Here is an 11,360-nt window from a genome sequence, read left to right as displayed (position 1 = left end):
ATACAATTCTGAGTCAAGTAATCACAAAACTGTCTAAAAATGTTTTTTTGTACGAAATATTATCTTTCTAACGCAGTATTGTCAAACACATTCGCACTTATAACACGTTAGATGAAAATTACTAGTCATCTTTTGGAAAAAGGGGATTTCATTTTACTTTACCTGATATATAATATTAATTTAGTAGTGTATACTTATTTAGAGGGTTTTCTTACCATTAAATTTCGGACAGAAATAACAAGTATTCGAATGAAAGATAAATAAATATTTCTTCATTGGCTGTATGTGGGTGTGTGATTACAGTATATATATTTTTTATATTTCTTTTTCTCAAATATTTTTCCTTTTTTTTTCTTCTATCCATATTGTTTCGCAAATGCAATTTTATCGATCTTAATGTAGTAAATGTCGTATATTATTAGTTGGTTTATGACTGAGTACATTATTTTACGTTTTCTGCTTATCAATTATTGCTTATTGATTACATTTTTTTTATCGAAATTTAAAAACTAAATAGAACATAACCTAAAAAACTGATAGTAAGAGTAAATGTAAGGAAAAAATGGTAAAACTTATATAAAGGGCGTGTAAGGCGTGAAGATGTTATGTGAGTTTTTATATTCAGCAATAATATTGAAGTCGAATTTGTAAATAAATTTTAATACAATAATTAGAAAATATAGAAGCATTTTAAAAAGTCTATACCAAAAACACTCTTTGACAAAATAAAATTATTTTTTAAATTATAGAAAAAAATTGCGAAAATAAAGCATTTAAATTTGTTTTGAGGTTATACAATTGCTTAATTTTTTAATAATGCTGCATAAAATACGACTAATGCATTAATATACATATTTTATTTAATTTCTTCTTAATTAGTGAATAATGCGTAATGAACACTGTTGAACTTAAATTAATAAAAGCACAATAGGTTGCGAAATTCCAAGTATCAGCAAAAAAAATAAAAAATATAAAAAATGAAAAATTAATGTTATACATTTGTTTATGTGTGCGTGTGTATGGTATGTATGTCAATAAATTAATTAGATGTTCGTTAAAAAAACTTCCTATTAGAATAAATGTAATTAGTTAACAGCCGGTGCTCAGCTGCTGCCGACATCCCTATTTGTTGCGCCACTGCTGCCACTAGCTTGCGACGTGCTTATCCCAGCACCCGCGGCGCTGTAGCTGCTGCGCTCTGAAAAGCTGGGACTTGGTGCGCGACTAACAGCCGGGCTGCGTGTCATTGGCGTGGCGCCGGGGCTGTGGCCGAGTGGCACGACCAACGGACCGATGGGCTTGCGTGTGCGTGGGGCGCCGCGTGTACCCTGATATGTTGGGCCGGCTGTCTTGAGACGCGGACGTCCAGGACCGCGTTTCACCGGCGTTGGCACCGTGGCGGTGAAGCTGGTCTCAGCGGCGCCTAAATTGGTGAGCGACGTTGAGTGTGCGACATCTGTTCGGAAGTGAAAAGAGAAGCTATTAGTCACGGAATATTTTTTAGTGGTAAAAATTAAGAATTATGATTTTTTCTAATGAATTTATTTTATATTAATTTTCGCTGAAAACAATATTTGGAGACCCATTATGGGTCTTATACAACGAAAGAGATTAGCTATGCTGCACTCACACAAGCGCGCCTCTTTCGATATCCCTTTCGCAAATACTAAATATTTCACATTAATTTCCGCTATTGGCCCAGTGGCACGTACCACAAAGCGACAAGCCGACAAAGCGCTTACAACAACGCTAATTGCACTAAGCGGCTTATGCGTTAAACGGCGCTGGCAGCGCTTCCCCCTACGCGCTACGTGCAGGACTACAATTAAATCCGTGTTTGTATGTATTCACATACATGCATGTGCATGACTCTGCTGCTTGTGGGACAGGAGCTGGAATCACCGCGGCATTGATTTCAATGTTTTTCCACCAAAAATTATATAAAATCATCGCTGGGCATATTGTTGCTGGTTAATCCAGGTTGCGTCACTGCATAATTTGAGCGGTAGGAAGAAAAGTGGTTCGCGTTTGCGGACGGACATTCCATATGTAAATAAAGACCTCGTCTGGACGCCGACGGGTGTTTGACAAAAGGGCCGCTAATGATGCCGCCGCCGGCAACTGGCGTTGTTGACAAATCACGCGTGGAAGAAAGCGGAAGTGCGGCAACGAGTGTGTCTGCATACGAAATTAGCTTTTATGTAGCATTCCCTATGACTAGGAGTGTCATGTGCCACATGTCAAGCGTTAAACGCTGGCGAAATCGGAGCTACTACGTAGTGACGTGTAAATATCAGCGGTAGTGGCACTAAATGCCACGTTGCGCGAGCGCTTACTTGTCGCCTAATAGATTTTACTGGACGTGATTCAAAGCGAATGTTGAGCATAAAGGCTACGGATTTCTACGCTTCTAAATTATGAAATAGTTTTAATTCGTGTCTTGCAATAAGTTATGAAATCACATAAGTTCGATTCTATTTGTTGCAATTCCTTCCACTTAATTACGTAAGTTTTTATATTGAATTTTATCAAATTCTATTCAATTGAACTCTATCAAATTTTATTCGATTCATTCATGTCGAGTCGATTATTTTTAACTAAAACCAATGAAATAATTATTTTCATATAATTTAGATTACTTGATATAATATTTATCCATCAAATTAAATACAAATATTTGCAATACAATTAATTCAACTTAATTCATTTCACTATAATTAATGAAATTAAATTGAAATTAAAAAAATCTTCTGATTCTATCCAGTCTAATTAAAAACTCATTTCAATTCAACTCAATTAATTTCAGCTTAATGTAATTGAGTTCAGCTTAATTTAATTTAACTTAATTAAACTTAATTCAATTCATAATTGAATATATATCAATTTATTTTTCAAATCGAATCCAAACCGATTATCAATATCAATTCAAATTCGATTACAATCAGTAAGTCTTAAGTCAGTTAAATTCAGTTCATTAATTTCAATAAGATTAATTACAGTCCTTCACGTCATACAATTTAATGGAAGTCAGTTCATTTTAATTCAATTAAAATCGCTGCAATTAAAATTGTAATATCTATTCATATACGCGAATTAGTCCTTCAGTTTTTGAAACATCGATCTGAAATTTTGCACACGTCCTTTTCTTTCCAAAAGCTGGTCATTATCGATATATTATATTACCACTATAGCATATAGCTGCCATACAAACTGAATGATCGGATTTAAGTCCTTGTATGGAAATTATTTCGGCATGTACATATTACTGTCCAAATCAACTATACAATCTCCGGTGATATAGCACTCTCCACTATAGCATATAGGTAACTGCAGTTCAAACTGACCGATCAAAATCAAGTTGTTGTAAGGAATGTTTTGAATTTGGAAAAGGTATTATAGCTTCGGTGCGACCGAAGTTAGAGGTTTTTTTTTTGTTTCATTTAATTTATAACATATTTCGGTTATCTTTTGAACAAATATTTAACCTGAGCACGTGAATGATCTGAGAATAGCTGACCGTATATCGATAATTTCTTTTGGTTTGGGAAATAAGGTTCAATGACGATTTTGGGTCGACCGAAACAAGCACCATCAAACAAAGTTAAATTGATATCAAGATTATTTTTGAATTTTAGGAGCGCACCTTGTATATCAAACTTAAAGCCTCAAAATTATTTTTGACCGACAACTTCCACTTAATAAATAGCTATGTAAGCAGGCAAAATTATAGGTACAGATAATCTGATTTGAGTATAATAGAGCAATACCGTGCCCTTCCCCCCCCCCGATGACTCACTGGGTGCAGTAAATTATATTTTCGGACCAAAAATAGTCCCAAAAGAGGTTACAATAGTTATACAGCTCGCAGTCCTCGTAACCCAGTGTTCATTTAAAGCAATGCTTTTTTACCTTTCCAATAATGTTGATTATATAATAATACTTAAATTTATATCACTTATTTAATCTCATTCTTTGCTGCATATCAAAAATCGAAGAGAAAATATTTGCATTGACTCTGTACGATTAGGGAAAGGGTAGTAATCAGATTGTAATAATATACCTCAAAGGCAAATCATATATGCGACAAGTGTGAGTTCGCAAAATAACTGTAAAATATGTCACGTATTAAACCGCCCACCCTCTTTAAACTTGATAGCTAAGCACTGCCTCCTGCCGCCTTATTCAATACTCATACTTATTACAGTCTATTAAACATTTCATTTTTTCTGGCAGCATTATTTCCCTACTCACTCGCGAGTGTTTGAGTGTGACTCATTAACTTAAGTGCCACTTAGGCGGGTACTTGAGTACAACCAAAGTATGGAGAAACGGGGATGCAAAAGAGCAGCGGAAGCGTTGAAACGAAACCACATTTATCAAAGTAAAAGGGAAGTAAGGATTAAAATATATAAGTATAACGGAAGTGGTATAAGGAAGAGTGCATTCAAAATTAAAAAAAAAAAAAACCAAACAAATTTCAATATCCTAAAAAACCGGCAATTTAATTAATTTCGGGCGTGCCGAAAGATAAGAGCGGTTTAAAACGTGATCTTAAGAAAGATTAGCTTGAATTGGCGAACACTTATAGCAGAGTTATATATATGTATGCAAGAGTGATACATTCTTGAAATATATTTCTACTACGGATACAATACTTCAGGAAGATATAGGCTTAGAGAGCTGTGACTGTTTAGTAACCTCCTGTCATTCTAATCAATCGAGAGACGATAATTATATAATATGACAGCACTTTGTAAAGCAATATCTTTGACGAGCTAATACAAACACTTCTGCCGGTCTAAACTAAATAAATAGTTAAAACTCGAGTTTCGCTAAGACACACACTGAAAGGAAAATTAGTTGGACAGTTTACTAATCAGAACTGTAAACAAATTAACTGTAAACTTCAAAGATAGTATAATAGCCTTTGGGTTATGTGACCCTTGCACGTCGGGAAGATCGACTTTTCTCTTTCCTTTCCATTTATCTGATTCTTCATAAATATATCAGATTTGGCCTTGATTTCTAAAATATTTACGAATATTTCTAAATTTATAATAAAAGTCGAGTGAATCGGCTTAAAGACTGTCGAGAATTATTACGTAAAGTAAAATAATTTTGTGATAGAGAATAAGTTCGAAAGAATGCTTGGAGAGGTATTACGATTTAACCCATTAAAGCACTAGTTAAGCTCTAAGAACAATCGTTGCTATAAAAGAACCATTCAAACTTTATTTGGCGTTAATTGGTTTGCTTTAAAGAAAACGACATTTACATTTTCTTAATGACCATAACCTACCTTCCCCACCTGGCGTGCCGGGCATTGTTACATTTGCATTACCCGGTGATGAGAGTGAACGTCCCATAGAGCCATTGCCGCCGCCACGCCTTGTGCTGCCGCGTGGCCGACCACGTTTCGTGCCACGCGGATGATGACGCCGACGAATGCGTCCAATGTTGCCATAGTCACCAAAGAGTGCTGAAAAGATAGAAAATTAAAAAAAAATTAATTATGTATGAGCAATAAAATTAATAAATTTAAAAAAATGGGAGAAATGAAACATATCAAAACTACAAGTATAAAAGATTGCTTTAAAAACATATGGTGGGATATAGATCATAACAGGGTTGTGTTTCAATTTTGATAGATGACTTATGCAGAGCAAATGGATATATCACAGACAATTAAAAACAATAATTTCAGTTGCAGCTTGCAACGGTTAATGATAGAGGGAATATGGCATGAACGTTAAGAATAATCAAGTTTTTTTGGATTAAATTGTTCGACGCGCATTTTTTAACTTCGATAATCGCTTCACCGAATGATTATAATAAATATAGCGTGAAAGTGAAAACCACATGGTCTACATGGACTACATATGTAAGTGGGTTGGTCTGGTCTTCCTAAACAACATCAAACCATACAAATAAATAATTACCGTACATAGAGGAAATTAAATATTCAGAAGGCGCCAACGGTGGAAAAACTGCCTGAAAAATTGAGCGCATGACATGGATACAGGGGTACACATTATAAAAATTAAAAATTTTCGTTTGTTGAAAGCAATTAATCTCAATTTCGAAGGACACGCGGTAGCGTATAAAGAGGACATGTAGAAACGATGAAGAGTGCAAGTAAATTATATGTTTAAGCTAGAGAGTGCATATGGAGCAGAATTCGAATGAAAGGAAGAAATTATAAAAAGTCAAATGCAGCTGATACTTGGTGTAAACCAAAGTGAAAAAATTGTTTGTATTTGGAGTAGAGTGAACTTCTGTTGATGTGATATTGATTTTCATAACTCATAAGAGTGTATATCTTATGTCACCGAAAAGCAGTCAGTCTATTTGTCTATTGTTATGACTATCAACTGTCAAGATCGATGCATTAGAGAGAGATGGGTATATGTAACGTTTACAGTTGAAGCCTTCGATGAACTTCTAGAATACTTAAAATAAAAATGTCTCAGAAATACCTTTAAAAATTAATTTCCAATAAGCTATTTACTACGCCTCAAGCAGAGGTTCCGTAGTCTTCAACATCTAGACCGGTGACTTAAAGAGAAGTATAAGATTTTCAAAAAATCTTATATATATATATTTTTTTGCCTTTAACATCGTACAACCATTATTCAATTGTAGAGTAGTGAAAAAATTCCTGTCTTATCCGCTGTAGTGCCGAAAAGTTTGGGTCAGTTAGCTTCAGTACGTGTACTGGGAAACGCGTTTTTATCGAAACAGAATTTTTGAATTCATGGAACGTTGGTACACGGAAACTATTGCACTTATCCGCTTATTTTATTTTGTATCTTTTCGTTTTATATTTTTTTCAGATAGTACGAGTTCCTAAAATCAACGTCTCTTGAAAAGGATGAAGATTGGTCATTGGCCTGTCTCATAAAATCTTTGGTTCAAGCAGCGACGTGCAAAAGCAAAAAAGAGCAAAATGCTGAGAGCTATGTCATAAATGAGAAAATATAGTAAAAAGCTTCCGAAAAGCTCATGGCTTTTATGGACGCAACAGAAAATTCGCTTCGGCAAAAACCAAACTTTTATTTTAAAATAAATATAAAATTATTTTAAAGAGGTCTTATATGTAGCCACTAATGTCTAACAACCGGCGCACTTTCCCTACTCGACGTACACACACAGTCTCATATACATAGATCATTGAGTACATTATTGACTTTTAACGGCTTTCATCAATTTTAAATATTCAAATAGCCATAAAAAGTATGCCAGCAACTTCCCAGCCGTTGGGCTACTGGTTGTGAAAATTACTGTTGTTTGCACCGCGGAAGTTGGGGTTCAATGTTCATATGTGCGCCAACCCACCGAGAGTGACTACTGCATTTCAAAAGTTTTTCAATTTTCCCCCCATTTTCTCAATTGTTTATTCGAGTGAACAATGACACACACACTCACATCTGTGCACAGTCAGCAAGTGTGTAATTGCAAGTTAACTGTAAAAATTATATAAATGCAACGACTTTGCGCATGCGACCGCGGACCACTTGCCGCGTCCCGAGGCACTGGTGCTGTTCATCAACAGTTAAACATTTACCAGCGCGACCATTCGATGGTGCGCACGTAAACGCAAGTGGACCAAGACAGCTGAGTGGCAAGTAGCGTGCTATAGACGAAGCTTAGAACAACTCGGCTAGGGCCAGACGCAGCTCCCTGTAGCCCAGTCCAGCAGTCATTCATTCATTTATGCAACCTTCCCAGAAGTCAAGTGCAAGTGCAAGTGCAAGCTCATCATCGACATGAACGTCTACAATAACAGCAATAATAAAAAGAACAACAACAGAAGGTGAGCTCTGCTGCAGAGTGCAACTCATTGACCAAGTCAGTTCCGCACCACCAACAACAATAAGAGTAACAAAAGACGAAGCTATCTTGCAGCGCACTCTTCATGTCATTCATGTTGTCATTGTCTCTCTCCTCCTCTTCTGTCTACGGCGTACTCTATTTGAGCTCACCTCAGCTTCAGCTTCAACGACTTCTGGAACTTCACGTGCACACATTTACGCTGCTCTTCGGCGCGTTAGTCAGCTATTCGTCTCGCCTGTCCCGCGGTTCGTTAGCTCATCAGCGAAATCAGTTAGCTTGCCACACTGTTGCACATGTTTGCGTGTGCGCCACCAGATTTGCCGTTGGCTTTGGCATGCCCGAGTGACTTTTCACCAGCTCATGTCATTTATGTGCGCCAATGTGCGTATGTTTGTATGTGTGTCATTAAGTGAGTTAGTGCTTTATGACTTTAAATCATCGCATGTGACATGACAAATGTCGAGTTTGACGATTCTCCTTCTCTAAGGCGCGCATTCATATGATCATTAACGACAGCTGCTACCGCTGAGATAAATTAATTTATGCTCATTAAAACTTGTGTTAGTCACTACAATTAATTTTTAATTAATTAATTATGTATTATAATATGCGACACGATTTAAGGCGTCGGCGCTGTGTGAACTTGATTCAACACGAAGATGCGACAATTATTCCGTATGTATACAGACGAGCGGTTCCCAGTTCATACTCGGCGTATACAAAGCGCCGAAAATGACACTATCCCGAAGCCCGATCAAAACATGTAGGATCCTATATATAACCTATACATAACTTGACGACTACCATTTATTAAATTCTCTGACATCGAGCGTGATCAACGTAACGATGATTACAGAGTGGAAAACGAGTACTGTCTGTGGCTTCTCTTCAGACGATAAGAGTCGCAAGTTGATCACTTCCCACCCCAGATTAAACGGGGTGAACATTTCAATTGAAGATTGAGCGCTGATCAAGTTAAACCCCGAGACGTTTTTGAATCAGTTATTACTTGAGATAAAATATAGCTGTAAAGCAAAACAACTTGGGGAAAAGGAACATTCTTAATAAAAGCTTCTACCCAGAAGTTGTATATTGAATAATTGTAAATTTCTAGAAAGTCTAGGAACTCTTGGGTTGAAACATTTGTGTATGGTTGCAAGTCTTTTTATTTGCTTTTCGATTACTAACTAAGTTAAGGAAGTATATAAAACAAATGTTGTTTGGAAAATCCGCTAATAATTAAGATTTCACGAATTTGACAACATTGATCAGAACTCAGACCTGCTCTACCTTTGCGAGATCAAGGCTAAAAGGCTAGAATTCACAACTTTCTACATCTATGAAAACTTATGGAAATATAAATAAATTAAACTAATTTGTGATGGGTTCAGAGCGCCTTATCGTTACGTAATATCCAACTACAGTAGTTTTGTGGCTTCACAGAGAGCTAACTATATCAGTTCAAGTGTGATCCCCATTTTGAGGATCAACAAGAAAATCTAATCAAAATAGTTCTGCAATGAAACTTCAGATCCATATTGCGATTCATTATCATTTTCTCTGTTTTGGAAAAAATTAGTTGAGGCACTACATTTAAAGTAGTTTTTTTCTTAAGTAACTAATGTAGGTGAGCTCGAGAAATGTAGAAAGTATGTGTTTTTACTTTGAATAATTTTTTTTTTTTATTTTAGCATTTTTTTGTTATCGAACTATATACTAACATTCGACTCAACCTAAGCGGGTCAGAGAATTACCAAAATATTACCTTCGTCTTTTCACATAAATACCATTATAGCAGCAATAATGATCCTTGTGTTTAGAACATTCGTTGGTAAGTATTGATACAGCTTTGAATTCCGGGTACAAGTTAAAACTGTATAAGTGAGTTTCATTCAGCCTTAATGGAATGGAAGAACATGCTATCATATTCTATTGGAATAGAATTAACTACCTCTATACCTCCTGAAATTTCAATTTACAAGCCTCGTAGTTGTCAATATTTTTTTTTTTGGATTACGTCTTTTCTTACAAGCTAGTCGAATGTTTAGTCGAATAGAATCTTACTATGCGTCTAAATTGCTTACTGATAAAACAACAAAAACCAAAGTGAATTACCACTCTAATCGGCTTTAAAGCATCAATCATTTCATTGAACTTATAATTTGATGGTTGCTGAATACAAACACGCTAGCCGCTGCCAAGACTCAGGCAAGTAAGTCAATGGGGCCGCATCAAATGCCTGAGTTTTATACGAAAATGTCTTTTCTTACGCTTATTACTTAAACGCTCCGGCGCAATGACGCACATTTTTTACGCTTTTCATATCTAAAATGCTGAAGCGGATTAAAAAATGCAATTGCCACCAGCAAACAATCGCATTGCAACGTCATCTTTGTGAGCGTTTTTGTTTCACCACCCCTCCGAATGGCGAGCTGGCGAGCGGCTGCAAGATGATCAGCTGCTGCTGGACTGAGCAAGAGATGACACAGCCTAGTGTATAGAGTATGTGCGTGTGTGTGCATTGGTTGCTGCTCGCCTAATCTTTGACATCCTTACCATTATGTTGTTGTTGTGTGTGCTCAACTTTTGTATAGTAATTTACTTAAGCTGCAAATTGATATGATCCATTAAATTTTTTATAAGATTACATATTTGTTGTTGCACCGTGTGGAATAATGGTTTTGACTATTGTGGAAATTTTCGCTTCAAAAGGAAATGCAGTTTATTTTAAGAAATTCTACTTTCACTTTTCACGCTTATGCTGGAGATATATATAATTATCGGACGTGTTAAGACCAAAAAATATTATATTGAACTCTAGGCATATTCTCTTCTATTTATACTTAGAACAAAACGATTGTGAATCCAGTCAAGTTAAGTTTGATGACTAAAACTCTAAGAAACGGACAAAAAGTTCCATCGACTGCATCCAGAGCGGGAGAATATCTGCCATCTGCTGCTCAGAGCTTAACAGATGTCTTCACCATACTATATTGTTGTATAATAGCATTAACTCGGACAGGGTCGACGATCCTAACACCAATCGAAGTACTTAAAAGTTCTTATGTTTGAAAGACCCTACGGTAGATGTCTCCAGTATGTATTCACAATTTACAAAATTTTATAGAAATGGAAAATCTCTTCTGATGTCTAGTCCGTTTCCATAATTGAGCCAAGTAATCGGTACGAAGTCGAACTTTTATCCGTCAGCTTGGCAACGATCCTAAAAATTGTGTAAAATTTTGATTATTGAATTTTCGACTTTACCCTGAACAGGATATATTAAGTTGCTCACGAAGTTTGTATAGATATGAATAATTAGCTGAGTCGATTTAGCCATGTCCGTCTGTCAGTCTATATATACGCAAACTAGTCCGTCCGTTTTCTCCTTAAGAAGCTGCTCATTTTGTTGGAACCGCCGATAGCAGATAGCTGTGCTATCAAGCTGCCAAGTGCTTGTATCAACAACTTTTTCATATGAGTAGATTTTTTCACGAAATTTTGCATGGGTTATTGCCCAACAAGAC

The 11,360-nt window shown here is 36.0% G+C and overlaps 1 protein-coding gene across 1 annotated transcript in view; it reads right to left on the bottom strand.

The window, feature by feature from the left end:
- Positions 1–267: 267 nt before the first annotated feature.
- Positions 268–11,360, bottom strand: part of Ino80 (chromatin-remodeling ATPase INO80) — a 68,395-nt gene continuing 57,302 nt past the window's right edge. The window contains exons 15-16 of the mRNA XM_070107195.1: positions 5,300–5,479; positions 268–1,456 (exon numbers count right to left, since the gene is read on the bottom strand). Of these exons, the coding sequence (XP_069963296.1) occupies positions 1,104–1,456; positions 5,300–5,479 (533 nt within the window). The 3' untranslated portion in view covers positions 268–1,103. The remainder of the gene's footprint in view (positions 1,457–5,299; positions 5,480–11,360) is intronic.

Source organism: Bactrocera oleae, chromosome 2 (genome assembly GCF_042242935.1).
Source record: "Bactrocera oleae isolate idBacOlea1 chromosome 2, idBacOlea1, whole genome shotgun sequence".
NCBI classification, from domain to species: domain Eukaryota; kingdom Metazoa; phylum Arthropoda; class Insecta; order Diptera; family Tephritidae; genus Bactrocera; species Bactrocera oleae.
Note: the sequence above shows the minus strand (reverse complement) of the source record. Positions and strands in the feature narration are given on the sequence as shown.